We start from the raw sequence: 24,029 nt of genomic DNA, 5'->3' as shown, positions 1-24,029 counted from the left end.
AAAAGAGAAAGAGCACATCAACATATCAGGCAGATGACAGAAAAAAATAATAGTATAAAAATTTATACTATTTTTATATACTATTGTTTACTAACATTCTAAAATTACTAACAATAGCAATAAGACAACAGATGAAAATGAAAGAATTATGTATAGGCAACAAGAAAACAAAACTATTGATGTTTGGTAAAATTATTAGTTATTTTGACTAGTTTTTTTAGTTAACTCAACAGAGTATTCTAATACGTTGCAGAGTTGCAGGATACAAATTAAATCCATACATATCATTAGCATTTCTATATTTTACCAATAACACCCAACTGGAAGAGTTAGAAAAGGAAATTTCATTTAAAATAACTGCAGACAGTGCAAACCACTTGGGAGTCTACCTACTACACATGCAAATGACTCTAGCTCCAAAATATCATTCACACAAAACTAATACAAATAGGAAAAGAGATCATGACCAAAAAGGTCTAAGTCATTAATAATTAGAGAAATAAAAATTAAAACAATAAAAGAATTCTACTCATACTTTTTAAAGGTACTATCTCTAATTTTAACTGCTGAAAGCAGGGCAGAAAAACTCATGTGTAAAGCTTTCTCCTTTATTTTATCGCTGATCTCACCCTGCCAAACTCCAACTTTAGATTAGTACCACCAGCCACTGCTTTAATTCTTACTAACATGTGTGCTGAATGAACCAAGGAAAATCACAAAACAATGTTGACTGGATACCTTACAAATTTATGTCACACAGCTTCAACTGAACCCTCAGTGGAGCAAGGCAATATTTGTACATCTTGCTAATTAAGTCACTATTTTACTATCACAACAACTTTTATAAATCTGTTCATAACTCTTCAAACCTTTGACTTATTCAGTTAAGGTGTTTGTCTCATTTCACTGAAAAATGTTACAATTTTTTTTTGAAAACTCATCCTCATTTCTTCATCACATAATTCAGATATCTTTCCTCACTATTTTTTCTTTCAATCTTGTCTAACATAAAAGGTGTTACCGCTTTACAAACACTTCTATAAATGACACGAGTCCATGTTATCTTCTCCAGTACTAACTCAAACCCTAATAACTGTAATTCTAATTAATCTTCAAGTGCTATTATTCTATATAATTCTTCTCTTTCATAGTTAAGGTTCTTGAGAAGGCTATCTAGAATAGGTGTCTCCACTTTTATTCTATTTTCTTCTTAACCCTAAGTTTGGCTGTCTACCTCATCATTTTACTGAAATATTACCAAATAATCAAAGAGCTTTTAATCAAGAAATCTAATAGCTTTTTTTTTTCAATTCTCATCCTTCTTGATCATCCTTTCTAAAGTCTTTAACGTCAATGATCTTCCTACTGTCCTTGATATTTCCTTGTAATTTTTTTCTAGCCCTAGAATATCTATTTTGTATTTTAATTGGAGTTTAAGTTTATTTTTAAGTTGTATGACAAATTTATTCTTCTGTTCATTCTCATGCTGACAAAAATGTAGATATAAAGTTACTCTAAAATACTTTGAAATATTACATCCCCCAGAATTTAGCATCTGTTGCTTTCCTAACTTATTTCTTGACTCATCAAATCTTTAGAGTTAAGATAGCCTGTAACTAATTCTTAATCCCTTCTTTAAGTACTCTTTACTGAATATGTTTAGCACATTATAGTCAGTAAAAGATATAATTAATATTTCTACTTGTCTATATTTCTTTGTGAGATTTTAATGTACTAATGCAAGGACATTTTTTGTAAAAATGCCATGAACAGTAGATGAATGTTTATTTCTCTAATTCAATAATTGACATAACTCAATTATGATAATTAGCATTTCTTAAATTTTATTCAGATCTTTAATGTCTTACTAGTTATCTTACTGTTACATTTGCCTGAGTTTCAGCAGGATTTCTTGAAGACCCCATTTTAAATTTTGCTATCTATTTCTGGTAAATGAGTTAATTTTTCCTTTCAGTACTTTACATCTATAAATAAGTTCTGACTTCATCATTCAACTGAAACTATTCTGCAAAAATACTAATGAGCTTTGAAAAAAATTGTCTCTTTTTGTTTAGTATTTCATTTTTCTCTTACACTTATTAATTACACTTAAAAACATTTAAAATTCATTTTAAAAACTTTAAGTTCCAAATTCTCTCCTCTCTCCACAGTGCCATGATTGAGAAGGTATGCAATCAGTATAGATTATACATGTGTGGTCATGTAAAATATATTTCCTTGTAAGTCATGTTTTATAATAAAACAAAAAATACCCTCAAGAAAAATAAAGGGAATTTTAAAAATATACTTCAATCTATATTCAGATTCCATCAGTTTTTCCTCTGGGGATAGAAAGCATTTTTCATCATAAGTCCTTCAAAATTGTTTTGAATCACTAAATTGATGAGAATAGCTAAGACATTCATAGTTAATTTTACAATATTCCTGTTACTTTGTATACAATACAATTTACTTTGCATTAGCTCACAAAAGTCTTTCCAGGTTTTTCTGAGAATCCTTCACATCACAATAACATAGCACAATTTGTTCAGCCATTCCCCAATTAATGGATATCCCCTCAATTTCCAAGTCTTTGCCATCAGAAAAGAACCTACACAAATAAATATTTCTGTACACATAAGTCCTTTTCTTTTTTAAAAATCTCTTCTAGGATATAGTTCTAGGAACGATTATTACTAGGTTTGTATACTTTTTATAGCTCCTTGAGCATAATTCCAAAATGATCTATAAAATGGTTGAATTACAACTCTACCAACTGTGCATTAATGGCTCCCCATATTATCTTCACAAATTGTCATTTTTCTTCTCTGTCTTAATAGATATGAGGTAGTAACTAAAATTGTTTTAATTCTAATATCTCCAATCAATAGTGATTTAGAACATTCTCCCTTGCTTCCAAGGCTATAGATAACTTTTATTACTTTTTTATTAAAAAGAGCCAAAAGCTTGTTGAAGACTCAGGGAAAAACACTGACCAAAAAACAGCTTAAGCAAAAGGGATACAAAAACAAAATAAAAATCTCAAAAAGACTTCTTAAAAAGAATTGGGTAAATGGAAAAGGGGGTGCAAAAGTTCATTGATGAAGAGGGGAAGAGAAGGAGATTGTGATAGAAAACAGGGCAAATTGGGGGAAGTGGTAGTTAGAAGTAAAACTCTTTTGATAAGGAACAAGGGGAAAGAAGAGAGAAAATAAAATAAACAGGACAAAGTGAATGGAGAGAAATATAGTTAGCAATAGTAAATGTAAAAAAAATTCTGGTAAAAGCCTCATTTCTCAAACATATAAAGAACTGAGTCAAATATATACAAATAAGAACCATTTCTTAATTGCTAAATGATTTAAAAGTTTACAAATGAAATAATGAGGGAGAATGCTCTAAATCACTACTGATTGGAGATATTCAAATTAGAAAAAGATAGAAAAGGGAAATAAAAAAATTGTCACATTAGAATATCAAGGAGGATTCAAAATATGTAACTCTAAATTTCTATTTCAAGAAAGCAAGTATAATAATAGAAGAGATTATATTCATGAGTGTCCTTTTCTTTTCTTCCTTGTAGGTTATTCTTTTGTTCTCTGTTATGCACATTTGGTTTTATTCTTTTTTTTCCTGTCCTACTCTCTCAAGACTACTACTCCCAAGTAGTAGATATCATGGGGATATCTATGTGTAGACACATACATACACACATGTGTGTGTATATATATATATATATATATATATATATACACACACACATATATATACACACACATACATATATACATATATAAATATTTATATGTAAGCAAACATACATCTAAAACAATATTAATATGGCTGACATATAATGTAGATTTCTTTCTTGACTGAATCTTTAAGTTTGACTTTGTCTGACATCAATGATTACTGGCTCTATTTCTTTTTTCTAACAAATTGTAAAGTCAATCCATATAGTTTGTTTCCTATTTCCTATTTTTCTATTTTTCTATTCCTTATTTCCTATCCCTGATTCCTCTTCTATTTTAATTCTACTTGTTAACTTGCCTTACTATTACTTAGCCTCCACCACCCATCTATGGATTGCTCCTTTATTTTTCTCCCTCCATTCTATCCCTTCCTTTATCCCTTTTCCCATTAATCTATATACCTTGTCCCACTGTCATAAGTCTACACACACACTTCTATATCCCAAATTATCCATAATCCCTTTCTAATAATCTAAAGACCCTGTTAGATTGTCATAAACCTTTTATACCCCACCTTATCTTACTCCCTTACTCCTAATTTTTTAATAGATTTTAATATTTATTTTTATCTTTTCCTAGACAGTTTTGCTTTTTAGAGTCAGATTATATTCAACTCTGCCTCAATCTTTCTTTTGAGTTATCCATTTATTGATATACATTTCCAAGTAAAAAATGATGTGCCCATGTTGAGATTCTTAAAATTAAAATGTTGGTTCTTATGTTAAATTTTTTATTAAGTTAGGTTTGACTAAGACAAAGCCCTGAAAATCTGCAATTTCATTGAATGTCTTTTTTTATTTCATTCAATATTATAGTTAGTTTTGCTGGATATGATAATTTTGACTGCAGATCTAATTCTTTTGATTTTGATTTTTTTTATATATTTTGATATATTATTTCAGGACATGTAGTCTTTATTTGCAGCTGCTGATAAATCCTGTACAACTCTAATTGTAGCTTGAGCATATTTGAATTACTTTTGTTTGCTTGTTTCTTCGAAAATTTTCTCTTCGATCTGGGGGTTTCAAAATTTGGCAATAATATTCTTATCTGTTTTCTGCATTAGATTGCTTTGAGATGATTGGTGGATTTTTTCTTTTTCTACTTTCCCTTCATGTTCTATCGCTTAAAGACAATTTTATCATTATTATTATTATTTTCATTATTGTGTCAAGGTTCTTGTTTTGTTCATAGGTTTCAAATAGGCCAATTATTCTTAAGTTTTCTCAATCTATTCTTAGATTTCTTATTTTTCTTATGTTTCACATTTGGTTCTATTTTTTCATTCTTTATATTTTGTTTTGTTTTTTCTTGGTCTCTTACAGTTTTACTGGTTTCTCCTTGCCCAATTCTAATTTTCAAAGAATAATTTTCTTTTTTAAGGCTCTTTTTCTTCTTTTCTAGTTCTCCTTTCCCCTATAATCTTGTTTTTCTTGGTTCTTTTTGTTTTTGCTTTTTAAAAAAAAATTCCCTCAATTTCTATTTCATTTAATTTTTTAAAGTCTTTTTTGAGTTCTATAAATTCTTTTTGGGCAGGTTATATTCTTTGAGGTAAGAGAGGCTTTTTTTTTTTTTTTACTTCATTTCATTGTTCTCCTCTGAAGACTCCCTACTCTTCCTTATTCCCATAGTAAGTTTCTTTAGTTGGGTTCTTTCTTTTTTGTCTCTTCATTTTCAAAAAAAATGAGTACTATTTGTGTAAGCACCTCTAATCTTGGGTTTGGGGAGATGTTGACTCTAGTGTCATTTTAGTTCTTTCCTCTGACCTAGAACCCCCATTCAAAATTTTCACTCTTCTCCAAGTTCCCACAGCCAGCAGCATCTGTGCCCCAGTACTTCTGCACTCACAGTATGTGCTGGTTCATTCTTACCTAGGACAATATTTCAGCAGCACAGCTGGGTCTGGTCTTCCTAATCAGCAGTTGTCATAATTTGAGGTTTGGGCTGAGGCTTTCTCCAAAGCCAGCTAGCCCCAGATGTTCAGAGAAATTTTGGGGAGAGCTCAGGTGAATCACCATTCTCTATCTTGTTACTATCTATCACATTCCAATCTTGTCTCCCTTAGTGATCTCTTAACTAATGGATTTTTTTTTCAATCCTTACAGTTTGTGATGTCTCTATAGCCTCCAACATCGTTGATAATCCCTTTCTCCTTGAAGTTCTCTTCACTCTAGGCACTCCTCTATCATGGTTTTCTTCCTCCCTATCTGATTTTTTCCCCTCTGTTACCTTTTCTGGATCTTCATTCAAGGGATTTATAACTGTTGTTGTCCCAGAAGGCTCTCTCTGTTTTAAGCCTGCTTCTTTGCTCTTTCTATATATTATTTCTCTTGAAAATCTCATCAGCTCCATGGATTCAATTGACATCTCTATTCTGATGATTGCTAATTTTTTTTTTATTCAAGACTCTCAGATGACAAAATTATCTGGAGATAAAACAACTCAATCCTAAATATTTGATGAGGCAAAATAATGTATCATTGAAACAATAATTTCATAAAAAGTGATACACCAAAATTTTGTAAATAAGTAAAACTAATTCATCTAAACATTTTCATTAACAAAAAAAGATAAAAAGAACATGATCAAAAAATTGAGAATGCAAATTTTAAAAGCATAGCAATAAAAAAAATGCAAAACCAAAATAACAAGCCTGAGAAGCAAAGATAGATTGACAAAGTTGAAAATTAAAAAAACTATTGAATAAATAAAATGAGGAATTGATTCTTTACATCTAAAGAAGAAATAATGAGCATTATTAAAAACCATTTTTCCAAATATAAATTTAACCTATAATTTAAATGAAGTGCATGAGTATTTTAAAATACAATGCAACAAGTTAAAAGGGAAAAAAATTAAATAATTTACTCTCACTAAAAATAAATTGAATATGTTATAAATGAATATTCAAAGGGTGTGTAATCACATATATTTAAAATCAAATTTTATCAAATATTCAGGGATTAATTAATGATAATGTTACTGCTTGAAAATAAATAAATAAACAAATAAATAAAAAGAGAAGATTCTACAATTCCAATACAATCTTGAAACTTAAAGCAGGACGAATCAAAGCAAAAAAATAAAAATAAAAACCCCAATAATAATGTCCCAAATAAACACTGATATAAAAAATTAAATAAAATATTAGCAAAGAATCTATAGCAACATGTCACAAGAATTACTGAGAAAGCAAGTTTTAAAAGCTGAAAAAACTAACAAATAAGAAATTTAGCAACCATAATAGCAACTAAATCCACATGAGATTTGTACCAGGAATGAAGGGTTTGCTCGATTATTAGAAAACTATAAATATTATCCACAACATTAACAAGGAACTTTATCTGAGAAACTATTAAATTTCTCCCCAATTTTCTGCTTTTCTTCTGATCTATGCTACATTTATTTTATTTGAACAAAAATCTTTTCAATTTAATATAATTGAAATAATCCATTTAAAATCTAATTAATCTCTTCTGTATTCAGAAATTATTTATGTATCCATAAGTCTGATAAGTAATATGCTCCATGTTCTAATTTTCTTCTAATATCGCTTTATATATCTAAGTTACGTATTCATTTTGACCCTGTCTTGTTAAATGGTGTGAGATATTGGTCTATGCTCAGTATGCTCAGTTTTGGACCGCACTGCTTTCCAGTCTCCCCAACAATTTCTATCAAATGATCAATTCTTAACCTACAATCTTGTCTTTATGCCTGTCACATATAAAGTTAATTTAATTGCTGCTGTAAACTGCATATCTATTCTGTTCCATTAATCTACTTTTCTATTTCTTAGCCAGGATCAGATAGTTTTGTTAATTACTGTCTTACAATATAGTTTAAGATCTGGTACTACTAAATCTTCTTCCTTTACTTTTTAAAAAAATTAGTTCCTTTGGTATTCTTGATTTTTTGTTCTTCCAAATGAATTTTGCTATTATTTGTTCTAATTAAGTAAAATAACTTGCTTTGTAATTTATGTGGGATGGTATTAAATATATAAAATTAAGTAAAATTTTTTGTTTTTATTATGTTGGCCCTGAAAATCAAAATATCTTTAAGTATTTAATTAATAAAATGTAATGGAGCCAGACTACTAACACAGTCTGAAAAACATATAATCTATAAATGCTGGAAGACATATATTATTTATTGATAAAATTTTGCCATTCTAAATACTCATATCTCCAAGTTCTATGGAATGAAAGAAATTAAAAATTTAAAAACTAGAAAAAGAAATAAAAACCATAGGGGAACAGATGATGTATATATCATCTCTGTGGTTCTATCACTGGAGTTGCATTGAGGATGTTTTTAGTGAGCTTACCAAGGATGAACTTCCCTTCTTACCATTAAACTGATCCAAGCAATTATTTTATATACTTGTGTATTGTTCCACAAAACATTAAATATAAAGGGATATTTTAGGACCATTTATGTGAATCACCTGAATTCTATCAAATAAGATAAGAAGGATTATTTTATGTTAACAATTGACATTACTTTACAATTTGTAAATCACTTCATATACATTATTTTATTGGATTCTTATGGCTACATTATTGTTCTGAAGTTCTGACAAGAAACTTTTGGGAAAGCAATTCTCTTTATTAATGTAGATAACCAACTATATAGCAATTTGTTAAGTATTGAGTCAGTTGCCTGTGGCACTGAGAGGTTAAGTGCTTTGTTAAAAGTCACATAACCAGCACAAGTATGAGTCAGAAGTACAATCAATATCAAGTTCTTTCTGTCTCCAAGGCCCCCCTCTCTTTACACTGTCATGATGTCTTTTACTATTGGTATTACGTCCATTTTATAGATGGTATAAGTAAGGCTACTTACTTACAGGACTAGGGAAGAGTGACTTCCCCATGATCTTAGGAAAATGGACAGATTCAAATTTAGGATTTCCAGGCTTAAGTTAATTTTCCTATTGTGTTTCTAGCTAGTAACAACTAGATATTATAGTTAGTTGAAAAATCACACTTGAAAAGTCTAGAATAAAGAATGTATTGATCTTTCTGGAAGAAGTATATATATACTACATGGTTTTTATTTGTTTATTTTTTAAAGAGGCTACTTCTACTAGAGAGTACTAAGATTAAGAAGATTTTTCTTCGTCTTGACTCTGAAACTTCTCTATGTAACTGTGCAAGTTGATTAATGTGAACCTTAATTTATTTATTTGTAAACCAGGGATAGTAATATTCTGTGATTTACCTCACATGGTAGTTGTAAAGAAAGTACTTTACAAATCTTGAAACTCTATATAAAGATTGCCTCTTCCTTTTAGTAAAGCAATTGTACTTGAGGATATAGGCTTGAAGAAAGCTAATAGGATTGTATGAAGGGTATGAGCATTATGCCTTAATTAAGAGAATGAATGAAATAAATAAAAGCCAGATTTCAAGAGAAGATACACAAAATGAGAGACATTAACAAAATGTCAGAGTTAATTTGAATGTTTAAGATAATCTAGTCTAATTTTCTTATTTTAAAGATGAAAAAACTGAATCCCAGAGAGAATGACGTTTCCCAAGATTATACCAATAGTTAATAGTGGTATTGGAACTGGGATACCAAATACAATTTTATTTCTATCACATCAAGATGGATGCCCAAGTTGAAAAAAGTGTATGTACTGACAAGCTGCCTTAATGAATGTTAAAAGATATTTATTTTTTCACAGAATCAGAGAATGTTTACTTAACAACTCTAGCTTAATGCTATAAACATATGTACTTTAGGATGAATATAGATTTATTTTATTATAGAGCACTATAGTCCTATTACTTATGACAACATTTGTATGAGATACACTGAAATAAGTGCAAGAAGATATCTCACTATCATTACTAACTTAACTTAGTCAATGAAGTAATGACAAAATTTATAAGAAATAATCCTGGCATGGCTGCTTCATCATGTTATATTATATTTAAACTTCAGAAGTTATTTTTCTCTGAACTCACTGAACTAGGCAATCTATGCCAGACATTCTTTACCTCCAGTGTTTTCTTGATTGCTCTATAGCATCATAATAATATTACATTTTTATGTCATTATGAAATTTAAAATTTCCCCCAAAGACTTTTGTTTACCAAAAACAAAGTACAATCCTATACTTTTCAGAACACATTCTTATGATTCTAAGAAATTACAATCAACCTAAATATTTCTGGCAAAGATATAAGGATTGTAAGCAGTGTTTATTTAATTTGTGGTCTGAATTCTATTACATTAAAATTCACAGAAAATAATTTCTAGAGAAAAAATACTTACTGAAAATTATGATTTGGGCTGTGTGTGGGACCTAAAGAGATAAAGCAAACAAAAATTATTGAAAATCTATGATAATTTAAAAATTCAGACTCAATGATATAAGGCTAAAATTTGTGGCTTTTATTTTATAGAAAATTTGTCTCAAGTCAAGGCCTTTGAATTTCTTTCTATACTGAAAATTGTACTTTAAAAAAAATAAGGAAACTTCCTTTATTAATGCAGATAAGTAGTCTTAGAAAATATCCTAGAATATTAAGAGGTTATCCTTAGTTCATATTGCTAGTATATATCAGATGTAAGCCCTAAACTGGCTTAGAGGCTATCTATCCATTGTTAGTTTTATATATATATATATATATATATATATATATATATATATATATATATATATATATATATATATATATATATATATTTTTCTGTTCCAAATGAAATTTGCATTTCCATAATTTTGTAGTTTTTGTTTTGTAAATATACACTTTTTAAATGGTAAAGGATTACTTGTTCCATCGACTGTCATACTAAATCCTAATAAATTAAGCTACAATTTACCATAGGTACCAATAAAATGGCATTGGTATTGACTATGACCCTGCCATAACTTGAATGATATAGCATTTAATTCTTTCAGCATTTAATTTACTTTAGCTTTTCTGAGAAGTAAATAGTAAGGTTGTATCATTCTCTCTTTCTCTTTTATTCTGTTTCTGTTGCTTCCTGTTCCTCTCAAATAAATATAAACTGAATTTAACTTTACATGATTGAGAATTCTGAGGTAAACAATACATGCCACATTGCAAAAGTAAAATATAAATAACAATAACAACAGTAGCAAATAACTGGCAGAGAAATCTTGTTTTGATCAACCAAGTCGAAATATTAACCACAAGTGTTATTGTACCCTCATCCAAGAGCTCATTGTATACAATGTGGTCTGTGTTTAAAAGGCTAGAACTACTAAAACATTACCTTTCTGTTATATATGGACAACAAGGTACAAAAAGTATTTCCTTTAAGCTATACTGTAATAGACTACTACTTTTAAAATTACTAATAACTTGCATATAAATTCATAACTCTTGAAAGTTATCAAGAAATTACATTATTGACTTGTTTTTATGTTGTTATTGTTAACCTGAATTATATAGAGATTTAAAACATAGCATGTTTTCAGTATAATGACTCACCAAGCCTCACAAAAAGGACTCCTGTTGCTGTGATGGTCTTCATTCCATTGGTAGCCACACACTGGTAGTACCCAGTATCTGTGGTATCCAGATCTTGTATTCTTAAACGGGAACCGTAATCTGTTTTCCTGATGATGATCCTACGTGGTTCCGGAACGACTGGTGCATCATTTTTTAGCCATCTGATGTTTGGAGGTGGATTTCCTTCCACTTTGCAGTAGAGAATTGCTGTCTGTCCCTGGACTATGGTGATATTATTTACTGGTTCCAAAAAATTCAAATAGTACCCTATAAAGTATAAGGGTTAAAAAAAATCAGACTTCAATAAGGCTGGAATATAAAGGAAATCTGGTGAAGCACTCTGAAGAAAGATTTCAGTTTTTCCTCATTTTCTTCAGTTATGTATATAAATACTATTTCTAATCTTAATCAGATAAAACATCAACATTACTAAGATCATTTTATAATATTTGATTTAAGCAATGCTTACTTACTCTTAGCTGAATCTATTTTTATGGGCACATTAGAGCTCCAAGAACATCAGTTTAGTGAAATAAAAAAAAAATACAGTTAAATTGTAAAATCCCAAAAGAGTTGGATCTAGTAACTGAATCAACAGAATTTCAGAGTAGGACTGGATCCACAAGGCCATCTAATCAACAATTTATTATTAAAAAAGAACTTTAATTCCAATATACTTTATAGGTAGTGATCTCTGCTAGAGACCACCATTGGCAAATGCCCATTTCTTTTTGAGTTTACTTATGATTAATATATTAAGGAAGTTTTCCTTTTTTGCAACTGCCACCAATTTTTTTTTTTTTTTTTTGCCTTCCAAAGTAAAATGATCTTTTCTCTTATCCCTACCTCCTGGCTTCCCTGGCTTCCTCAAGGACTTATTACCTGTTCTCACCATGTTCCAATTCTGCAAAAAAAAAATTTCCTGGTCCTCCCCCTCTCCTATTCTGCATCCTCTCATCTTTAATCCCTGCTAACACTGCTAATACTTTCCCTCTAAAAGTACTTTTCATTGTATCATATATATTTCATGTTGTCTACTCCTTTTAGAATGTGGGCTTTTTTAGAGCAGGAACTGTCTTTTTTTTCTTGTATTCTCAGGACAATGCCTAGAACATAATAGGCATTTAATAAATGCTTATTGGGTGCAAATGAATTGCTTTTTCCACATGAAAACTCTTCCAGTATATAAATGAAAATAACTATACTGCCCTATTTCCACTTCCTTGTCATCTCTTCTCTTCAGGCTATTCCAGTATTTTTAAACAACTCTCCTTTGGAGATTTTTCAGATTAATATTTTAGAAAAAAACCTACATTATTAAGACAGATATAAACACTCAAAATTGAATCGAAGACTTTGCCCATTTTAAATAAACAATATATTCTTAAATTCATTAGTACTTTGGTGTGAAGGAGAGGGAAGAGGAAAGGGAAAACATTTTCCTCAGCTGCAAAGACTAAAGGGAAAATAGACTTAAGTTGGACCATTGCTAACCTTCTCACTGAAGGCAAGTTGCACTCATTATGCATATTTTTAAAAACTGTACATTAAATTTTATAAATTTAATAAGTATTAATAAATTCTATGTTACATTCAAAATTGTACTGCTTATCTATACTTCTTTCTTCACTTCCTTTTGTTCTCTTTGATGCATTAAAAAGTTTCAATAGGCCTTTTTTCCTTTATAATGTCATCAAATCCTCTCTACTCTCTTCTTCCCAACTCTATTAACGCAATTTTCAGAGTAAATTTTTATTTAGTTTGGCTAAGATGACAGGAACAAATAACGATGAATGTTGGAGGGGCTGTGGGAAAACTGGGACACTGATGCATTGTTGGTGGAGTTGTGAAAGAATCCAACCATTCTGGAGAGCAATCTGGAATTATGCCCAAAAAGTTATCAAAATGTGCATACCCTTTGACCCAGCCATACTACTACTGGGCTTATACCCCAAGGAACTACTAGAGAAGGGAAAGAGTCCTGTATGTGCCAAAATGTTTGTGGCAGCCCTTTTCATAGTGGCTAGAAGCTGGAAGATGAATGGATGTCCATCAATTGGAGAATGGTTGGGTAAACTATGGTATATGAATGTTATGGAATATTATTGTTCTATAAGAAATGACCAACAGGAGAAATACAGAGAGGCTTGGAGAGACTTACATCAACTGATGCTGAGTGAAACAAGCAGAACCAGAAGATCATTATACACTTCAACAATGATACTGTACGAGGATGTATGCTAATGGAAGTGGATTTCTTCAACATAGAGAAGAACTAATCCAATTCCAATTGATTAATGATGGACAGAACCAGCTACATCCAGAAAAGGAACACTGGGAAATGATTGTAAACTGTTATTTTTACCTTCTGAATCCAATTCTTCCTGTGCAACAAAAAATTCGGTTCTACACACATATATTGTATCTAAATTATACTGTAATATATTTAACATATATAAGACTGCTTGCCATCTGGGGGAGGGGGTTGGGGGAGGAAGGGAAAAAATCTGAACAGAAGTAAGTGCAAGGGATAATGTTGTAAAAAATTACCCATGCATATGTACTGTCAAAAAATGTTATAATTATAAAATAAAATAAAAAATAAAAAAAAAAATTTTATTTAGTTCTTCTAGTTGCTATTCCTCAGGGCTTCCAAGATCAACACCCTAAAGCTCTGGGACTATGCTAGAATTTTCTCAGTGAAGCCCTCTGCTCTTATTGCATCTTGAGAATCTTGTTTACTATACCCGTTTCTGATCATGCTTGTGTTCACTTTCTTTGAGGACACCTCATTGTCCATAGGTTACTATTCTGAGGATGAAGAAATTGCTTGTAATTTATTACTATATCATTATTGATTATGCTGAGAAGCTTCAAGGATTTATTGGAATATGTGTTAGAAAGATGAGTGATCTACCTTCTTTTCAGGAAGCCATTTATGCAGAAAAACTAACTTTTTTTTTTTAAAGAGAGACTATATTGACAGATTACACACACTTTATATAAATCAGAATCATCATTTCCATTTTCCTGTTTTCCTTTGGAGACACTGAAGATGACTAAAAGTACTGTTGAGGAAGGAGAATATGACAGAAAAGGTAGGATGAAATTGGGATAAAAGGCATATATAGAAGGTTTTGCTCTGGCAATTAAACCATGGGAGTAGAAATAAAGGGATGTTATGCCACAGTTCTCTTTTATTGTCCTGAATCAGTTTCTCTAATTATCCTGATTCATTTTCCCTAAATTGTCCTGCCTTGGTTTCCCTTATTTTTCCTATATTTCCCTGCCTCAATTTATAATTGTTCTGCTCAATTCTGCAAAACTACCACTCCCTCTTAATCAGAATATTTGATAAGGATAAAAGATCTTATATTTTAGAATATCAGAATGCCTCTCCCCATCCCAAGCTATCAGAATATCAGATAGATATTGTCTTATCAAGATGCCTCTCTCCATCTTTAGGGTGCCTCCCCCCATTATGTCATCCCTATCTCTGGTGGTGCATCCCACCCTGTCAGAGTCCCATTTCCACTCTCAGCACCCTATCTCCACCCCTGCTTCAGTTTATCCCTTGTGTCTGAGCCATGTGTATATATGTCATTGAGAATTTACATTGTTTGATGGATTCTTGGAGGTGATAGTCTCATTCAGCCCTGGGACCAAACTATGGATCCATTTGGTCACAGTAAATCTTTCCCTTTCAAATAAAATATTAAATACTCTCTAATCTTTATCTTGCCTCAGTTTATCTGGCATTATAGGAGGAGATAATGAAGACATATAAATAAAGTGAGGTGAAAACGAAGGGAAAATAAAATCTTGATGATGAACTCACTTTTTTTTACTTTAGGTTTAGATTCTTAGTTTAGGTGCCATAAGACTATCTCTGTGTATAGTTGAAATGGAATGAAGAATATAGTTCTTGAGAATCACGTAGATTGAAAAACTCAGAAATCAGGGTATTTACAGAAATATCAAAATGCATGTTGAAAGGCCCTATGATGATGAGTGGCTGGGGTGTCAAGCACTGAACTCATTGAAGATATATGAAGATTGTTAGTGGGTAGGGGGAGATTATATATATATATATATATATATATATATATGTATGTATGTATATGCCTAAATGACTTCCAAATGATCATCCTAAATGATCTTTTTTTCAAATTTTAAAAAATATCTTAATATTTTATTCTTTCTCAATTGCAGTTCTACTTTCTCTCCCTTCTTCCCTCCTCAACTCCCCCCCCCACTTCCCATTGAGAAGGTATTGACTAGGAGATCGCTTAATAATTTTAGGTCAGTGGTGAGCAGCTAGGAATATAGTTGAAGGGAGTAGTTAAAGAAGAATGGAATTCTTCTTTCTCCAGTGTTATTTCTGTTTGAGATGAAGTGAAATGTTAACATTAAATTGGATAAATACAATAAAAAATGCAAACACCAACAATAATATAATTGACTCTTCTTAACAAGCAGTGATCCAAGGCAATTCCAATAAACTTAGAAAATTCCAATAAACTTAGAAATGGAAAATGCAGAGAACAATGGAAACATCCCTTTGTGGGATGTTTGCAGACAGCTGTCATACCAACTAATGGTGAAAATGCAGTATCAGAAATTATGATAGGGCAACTTGTTAATGAAAATGCTATTGAGGTTTATTATACTAGGACTACACAAGGATGCTCCTTTAGAGGAGATCATAAGATGCTGTACCACAGTGGGCATAAATAACTTTTATAGAAAGATGCAGACTTCCCAAGATCCAAACATGGGAAGACAGGGTCCCTTTTTGGCAAAGGACTTCCAGAAAGACTCATGAATGCTTTCAATATGATAAAGTAGGTCATCTGAAAGCTCAATATTGGCATAGAGACAGAATGAGAAAACAGGACGGGAGAATAAGACCCAATACCCCATGTCCAAAATACAACAGAAGCTTCCATTGGGAATCAGAATGTAGACTGATTCAGGGAAATGGGATGAGGGGCCCAGCTCCAGGGAACAAGGCAAAAAATACTTGGGGCATGATGGCAGCCTATGCTAAATCCAGAGAGTGCCTAGGAAGTTCAGGACTTGGACATGACCAATCAATCAGGAAGCAATCTGATGGGAGAAAAGGATATACAATCAATCAGCCAGGAAACAGCCTGATGGGAGAGAGGGATTACTATTGGGGAGAATAGAGTTGTATGCAGCTGTGACAACCGAGATACCCTCTGGAAAGGTGAGATCTGTTCCTCTCTAGCCTATGGACCCCTTGCCTCCAGGCACAGTAGGCGTGATCATTTCACCTCTTGAGAGTACTTATAAAACAGTGTCCACCCATACACTGCTATGGGAAACTGGGGAATGTGTAGATAATATCCCAGTCACTAAGACAAGTAGACAATGTGTGATTTATCAACCAGGAGAAGTAGTAGCATCAGGTTTACTGATATAGACTCCTAATAGGCAATTTGGTGATAGTTGCCCAGATTCTGACTCCCAACAGCAGAACCAGGAACATTTTGGACTGCAGCTGTTACAGCTGACTGTCCTTTAATCATTATCTATATAAATGGCATATCAATAGAAAGATTGGTAGACACAGGTGCAGATCATACAGTAATTAGAGATACCAACTGGCCCAGTCACTGGGCAAAGATTAAGGCAGACACCTATATGCCTGGCATAGGAGGATCAATAGCAGCTGAAGTTAGTTTTTGAGAGGCAAAACAGGAGTTTTTACTCCTTTTATAGTTGAAAAAATTCCCATCAGTCTCTGGGGAAAAGACATTTCACAACAATTACGATTACAAATGACTACTTAGGTTTTTTAGGCAAGGCTGTTGTTGAAGTCCTGCCAACACTTTCACCTGTTCCTATCCAATGGAAAACTGATACACCAATGTGGATAGAACAGTGCTCCTTGGGTAGCGATAAAATTCAGGCCTTATTAGACATGGTACAGGAACAACTTGACCAAGAACACTTACAACCTTCTCTAAGTCCTTGGAATTCCCCAGTATTTGTTGTAAGAAGGAAATCTGGAAAATAGACGATACTGACTGATTTAAGAAAGGTAAAGGAACAGATAGAAACTATGGGAACTCTTCAGCCTGGACTTCCATCTCCAACTCAATTGCCTAGAGAATGTCCTCTTTGGATTATAGACATTAAGGATTGTTTCTATTCTATCCCTAAGGATAAGGAGGATATGAAAAGATTTGCCTTTTCAGTACCCAGCATTAATTTAGCTGAGCCTTATAAAAGATATGAATGGACAGTTTTGCCACAAAGAATGAAAAACAGCCCTACTATGTGTCAAATGTATGTTGCTACTGTTCTTACTCCAGTAAGAAAAGCATTTCCAAAAGTAATGTTATTACATTGCATGGATGATATATTGAGATGTGTACCAGAGCAACAAATGTTAGAAGCATGTCTACAAATGACCATAGAAACACTAAGGAACTACAAATTGCACATAGCTCCAGAAAAAATTCAAAGACATGTTCCTTTTCAATATTTAGGATATGAAGTATATCCTAAGGTGCCTACAATACAAAAACTTTCCTTAAGAACAGAAAAGCTAAACACCTTAAATGGCTTTCAGAAATTGATAGGAAATATCCAATGGATGTGTCCATTGTTAGTCTTGACTACCTATCAATTACAACAATTATATGACACTTAAAGGGGAGATAGTGCTTTAAACTCACCACACCAGCTTACAAAAGAAGCTTAAGAGGCTTTGAGAGAAGTTGAACTGGCTTTATCCAATGTGGTTGAAAGAGTAACTCAAAAATCCTTGAAAATATCAGTTTTTGCTACTCACAGGCACTCACAGCAGTCCTTCATCAAGGAGACAGTGTGATAGAGTGGGTGAACCTCCCAGCACAACCAGAACAAAGCCTTACTCCTTACCCAGTGCTTGTGGCTAGAATTTTATTAAAGGCCATTAAGCAATCAGTACAATTATCTGGGATAAGACCTGACAAGATATGCACATTTTATACTAAAGCACAAGTTAATGTGTGCTGTGAAATCATCCCAGAGTGGCAAATTTTATTAGCCATGGCTCCAAATTTTACATACGGATCTCCATTAAAGATAACCAGACTCTTACATAATTGGCAATGGATTCTTGAAGAAAAGGTTTCTAAAGTTCCTCTTAAAGGACCAACTATCTTTACAGATGCATCCAAAAATAATATTTGCACTATATACTCTCGTGACTTAACTACAGAGTAGTCAAAACTCTTTTTCAGTCCACTCAGCAGAATGAATTGTATGCAGTCATTCCAGCTCTTACTTATTATCCAGGAGATATAAATATAATATCTGATTCAGCCTATTCAGTAGGTGTGGTACAAAGAATTGCAACAGCCCAAATAAAATTTGTAGCCTCCAATATATATCAGCTCTTTAAGGAACTTCAAGAGCAAGTGAGAAAGCATCCAGGTAAGATTTATATCTTGCATGTCTACTCTCATAGTAGACTTCCAGGTCCTATTTTTGATGGTAATTCAAAGGCAGATAGTCTTCTAACCATGTTGGCCAATACTCCTTTATTTCAAGAAGCCCAAGAATCTCATTTTAAATATCATCAGGCTGCTCGAGCTTTATATTTACAATTTGGAATAACAAGAGAGGAAGCTAGGAGCCTAGTAAAAGCCTGTACAGCTTGCCTTCCTTTTCACACTTCTACACTGCCTCCAGGGAAGAACCCTCGTGGTTTGAGATCCAATGAAATTTGGCAAATGGATACGACCCATTATAAATCTTTTGGTCGTCTTGTCTTTTATTCATGTTGTGGTAGACATCTTTTCAGGATTCACTTTTGCAATACTAGCAGCAAAAGAGACAGCCTGAGTGATCACTGAATTCCTTATACAAGCATTTGCAATTATGGATGTGACACAAGTAATAAAAACAGATAATCAACCTGCATATACGTCTCCACTTTTGTGAAAAGTATTAAATTTTACACACCACTGGCATACTCTTTAATCCTCAAGGACATGCAATAGTAGAGAGAAGAAACAGAGACATTAAGAGACTCCCCAAAAACAAAAGAAAGGGGAGCCACAGGTAACCCTAGTGAACTTCTAAATCTAGCTCTTTATACTATTAACTTCTTGATTTTTTACAAAGATGCACTGGCTCCGGTAGACAAGTTTTATAACCCACTGGAAGGGCAGTGTCCAGTGTGAGCAGCTCCACTGTCTTTATATAATTGCCAGGTGATGTAGAGAGACCCAGAAAGTGGTGACCAGATAGATTAAGTGCTTGGGGAAGAGGGTTTGCTTGTATCTCTACAGATGGAGAAGGAATCAGATGGGTGCCAACGAGCCGTATTCGCCTTGTCCATCAAAAAGAGATGTAGCAGACCCTTGAAATGAAAGAGATCTGTTGGTGTATACAGAGAATTGTAAGAAGGATTCAAGGGTGGAGTAAGACAAGCAAGAGTTACTTTTGGCAGTAGAGGAAGGATAAGCAAAAGTCCTTGATCTTTATTCTTGGTCTTTAGGGGTAGAAGTGAAGGAAAATCAATTCAAAAAAAGTTACAGAAGGGTAGGAAGAATCAAAATGTGTGAGAACACTATGTGTTTCAGGTCCCTCTTGTTATATACACTGTCAACTTAAAAACTTTTGCAGAAGGTTAGCTGGAAATAATGAATCCCACAATATAAAATGCTTGGAATGAATATCCCTTGTGTAAAACATAATCCTAAATAACCGAAATTATAAATTGAGGTTCTGAATTTAGAAAACAGATCTAGGTGTAATCTTGTCTCATTTTTAGTGATATTTATTTATTAATATTGTTATACTAAATTAAGAAACTTTTTAATTATGTGGTTTCAAACAAATTATATGTATATGTATATTTACAAAGATAATAGTTAACATTAATTTGATAATTTATTGCATTAGAAAGTTGTTAGAAATGTTGTTAGAAATGCAAATTCCTCTTGGTAATGGATTTAATTGTTAAAAGACTAATAATCAATAGCAGATTAGACACTGAGTTGAGGTGGTAATATTTAAGATTTCAGGACCTAAACTCAATGCTTGGGTAGTTAAAACTCAATGATTTAACTTTTTAATTTTTTTTACAAAATCTTTTCCTTTTTAAAAAAAAAACCTGTATTAAACTTGATTAAAATAATATCTCCAATAGCTTAGTCAACAATACCATAATCTTCATACCAAATAGGTTTGAATAAAATTTGAATAAAACATTGAATAAAACATTCAAATAAGCTGGAGCAACAATTAGAATTGTACAGAATTGGTGCAGTGCTAGTCCTGAAGTCAGGAGGAACTGAGTTCAAATCTATCCTCAGATACTTAATACTTTCTAGCTCTGTGACCCTAGGCAAGTCACTTAACCCAAATTGCTTCAGCAAAAAAAGAATTGTACAGGATCTATCAACAGCTATAATAAAAGGCCACTGATCTTGGAATATTATATGTTAACAATCAAAGGAACTAGGCTTGTGATACATGTCTATGTATGTATAAATGGGTATTTTGTTTTTTCTTATTTTGTATTTAAATTTAAATAAATGTTAAAAATAGAGGAAGGAGGGAGGGAGGGAGAGAGAGAAAGAGAGTGAGTGAGAGAACTGTCAGTAGTTATCAGCTCAATGTCAGCAACATCTAAGACCTTACAAAAACATGGACATTACTATAAAAATAAATAGAGCCACCTGTTTTTACATGCTAGGCTACAGATAGTGGTAGGCCCAAATCATTACATAGGCTGCTTGTAGTGCCAGGCCCATGTTACTGCTTATAGCTATCATAGTCAATATCATCTTAAGTTATTATAAAAAGCTGTTAAGTGGGAAAGACATTGCTGTTTTGATTAATTTGTTGTCATTTCATGGTTTAAGAGTTAAATAAGTGCTTGAACATGTCCTATGCATAAGAGTCAATTCCTAAAGTACCTCATTCTTTCAGAATGATATGAGTACAATTACATATAAGTAAACAAGGTTGTAAAACAAAGACATAAACATATTGTGAGATTTAAGTCAGAAACTTCTTTTGTTTCAGGATTTCAGTATAATGTTAGTGAAGAGTAGTAATTTATGAACTATCATCATGTCATGGTAATGGGAAATTTGATTTTACTTATAATTGTTATTTAATCTGGGATGAAAACATGTATAAACAAGGTTTTACAAGAGTGAATGCTATCTTTGCATATATTTTGAAAATAAAAAGCTATTATTAGGGAAAAAAATAAATTCCATCCATTATTCCAAGTCTTCTGAGGACAAGCAAAAAAAAATTCTCTTACAAATGACAACCAGTGAATTATAAATAAATAGGTTATGAAGTAAATAAATACCTGACACTTAAGCACACTTTTATTGAATTAACAGAGAGCAAAAATAAACAAAAAGAATAAGAAAATCTTTAAGGAATTAAACATGAGATTGTCTTATTTTTTTAAAATGTATAAAAATGAATACAAATTACTTGAGATACCTTAGAAATGTTCCATTGTTTAAAGAGATTCTAAGAGCAGTAGAAATGTGTATGTTTCATTGAATATTATTATAACTGAACCTTGTAAATATAAAAAAATATTGTATATAATCTTTACTATGTTTTGGATTATTTTATTTACACATTCCAAATCTTTTGCTGTTATTGAGCATCTTAAAGCAGAATCATTTGTGTAATGTCAAATTTAGGGGGGAAAAAATCTGCTTAGCATGAATACTTGTTATATATCAGGATAATTTGTGATTTTTTTTTAGTGATGAATCCCTTTTTTAATTATCTTCTTTTTAAATGTAATAATTCTATGTTCCCCATTAAATGATATTTTATTTTTTGTCCATTTACATGTAAAGATAGTTTTCAACATTTCTTTTTCTTTTTTTCTCTGTGACAATTGGGGGTAAGTGACTTGCCCAGGGTCACACAGCTAGGAAGTGTTAAGTGCCTGAAGTCACATTTGAACTCAGGTCCTTCTGACTTCAGGGCTGATGCTTTATCCAATGCACCACTTATCTACTGCCTCAACATTTATTTTTTTAACATTTTAAATTCCAAATTTTTCTCCTTCCCTCTCCTCCCACAAGACAGAAAGTAATGCAATACAAATTATACATGTAAAATCATGTCCAACATATTTCCATATTAGTTGTGAAAGAAGAATCAGAAAAAAGGGGAAAACCACCAGAAAGAAAAAAAAAAACTATTAAAGAATGCAAACAGTCTATCTGTATTCAGTTTACGTAGTTCTTTCTCTGTTTGTAGATGACATTTTACATCACAAGTCTTTTGGAATTGTACTGAATCACTGTATTGCTAAGAGAAGAGCTAAACCTATCATAATAGATTATCACACAAGGTGCTAACCGTGTACAATGTTTTCCTTGTTCTGCTCATTTCACTCAGCATCAATTCATGTAACTCTTTCTAGGTTTTTCTGAAATCTGCCTGCATATCATTTCTTATAGAAAAATATTACCCTATTACATGCAAGATGAATGTCTTACTGTTAGCAATTTAAGATTATAGTCAATAGTTATTGTCTAGAATATGTGGTCCTTGAGATCTGAATCCATCTGAAGTTCTAATTATTGGAACTTGCTATTTAAGACCTAATAGGACTACTATGTTATTCTGACTCTGACTCATTACAGAATGCTATTGAGCCAATAAACCCATGATGCCAGCAATTTTATGGGGTTTTACATATATAAACTGCAGGTGAAGTTTTCATGGAAAAGGCTAGGGGACTGACTGATATAGGATTTTCCTGATTTAATTTCCTCAAAATGATATTTCCTCTTGAAAATATCACATTCAGATGGCTCTGAGCCCGCTCAGTGCAATTAGCCAGAACTTTTGCCTAAATTTGACATGAAGTTAGGTAAGCATCATTCTATTATTGTATAATTATGTCCCTATCCTTCACTGATATAAAATTGATCAGTATGAACACAATATTAAATCTTTATATTTTAGGTTAACATTTGGAGCACATCTATGTTAGTAGTAAAATATAGATATAAGATTTGAGCTTTTTGGCCTATTGTTCTTTATATGTTACTATAAATAACATTTATATTATTCCAATGAACTAATTGAGCATTTAGCCTTGACATCTATTCTTAGCTATTACTGTATAAGTTAAAGTCCTTTACTTTTTTATGATAGTATGTAGATAATTAGGCAAATAATATAAATATCTGTGAAATATAGGTATATTTTTGTTATTTAGTGACATTAATATCATAACTGTTTCAATTCTATATTAAGGAAAGGAATATCAGTACAATTAGTTATCTTAGAATAAGAGTGACTTACAAATAATTTACTTGTTACACACTGATTACTCAATGTATTTTTGTATCCCACCTAGAACCTTTTGGGATTAATCTGGCAACTTTTAAATGACTTCATTTTCGTAATAGAATACACCTTCTTATAAAAAGTGTTTTCTTATAGATTAGTTTCTTCATGGGGGGAATACTGTGAAGTAGAAATGAATAACTATAAAATTGGGTTCTAATTTTCTATTTGTATCTGAGTTTCATAATACATATATGTGTGTATCTACATATGTTTGTGTGTATATATACGTATTTGTATATGTGTGTGTATATGTATATACATATACATATATGTCAACATAATGATTTAATAACCTGAAATTATAAACTCCCTGATCTAAGAGGTTCCAAATTTGATTTTCTAGTAATAGATATAAAATATGAAACTAATTATTTGACTAGTGTATTGCCCAAGTAAATTAAAATTT

At 31.8% G+C, this 24,029-nt stretch overlaps 1 protein-coding gene across 8 annotated transcripts in view; it reads right to left on the bottom strand.

The window, feature by feature from the left end:
* Positions 1-24,029, bottom strand: part of ROR2 (receptor tyrosine kinase like orphan receptor 2) — a 241,264-nt gene that overhangs the window by 37,901 nt on the left and 179,334 nt on the right. For all 8 annotated transcript variants that reach the window (XM_074280663.1, XM_074280667.1, XM_074280665.1 and 5 more), the window contains 2 exons: positions 11,228-11,515; positions 10,041-10,071 (listed from right to left, as the gene is read on the bottom strand). In XM_074280663.1, the coding sequence (XP_074136764.1) occupies positions 10,041-10,071; positions 11,228-11,515 (319 nt within the window). The remainder of the gene's footprint in view (positions 1-10,040; positions 10,072-11,227; positions 11,516-24,029) is intronic.

Source organism: Sminthopsis crassicaudata, chromosome 1 (assembly GCF_048593235.1).
Source record: "Sminthopsis crassicaudata isolate SCR6 chromosome 1, ASM4859323v1, whole genome shotgun sequence".
Classification (NCBI taxonomy): domain Eukaryota; kingdom Metazoa; phylum Chordata; class Mammalia; order Dasyuromorphia; family Dasyuridae; genus Sminthopsis; species Sminthopsis crassicaudata.
The sequence above is the reverse complement of the archived record's forward strand: the minus strand, read 5'-3'. Positions and strand labels throughout refer to the sequence as shown.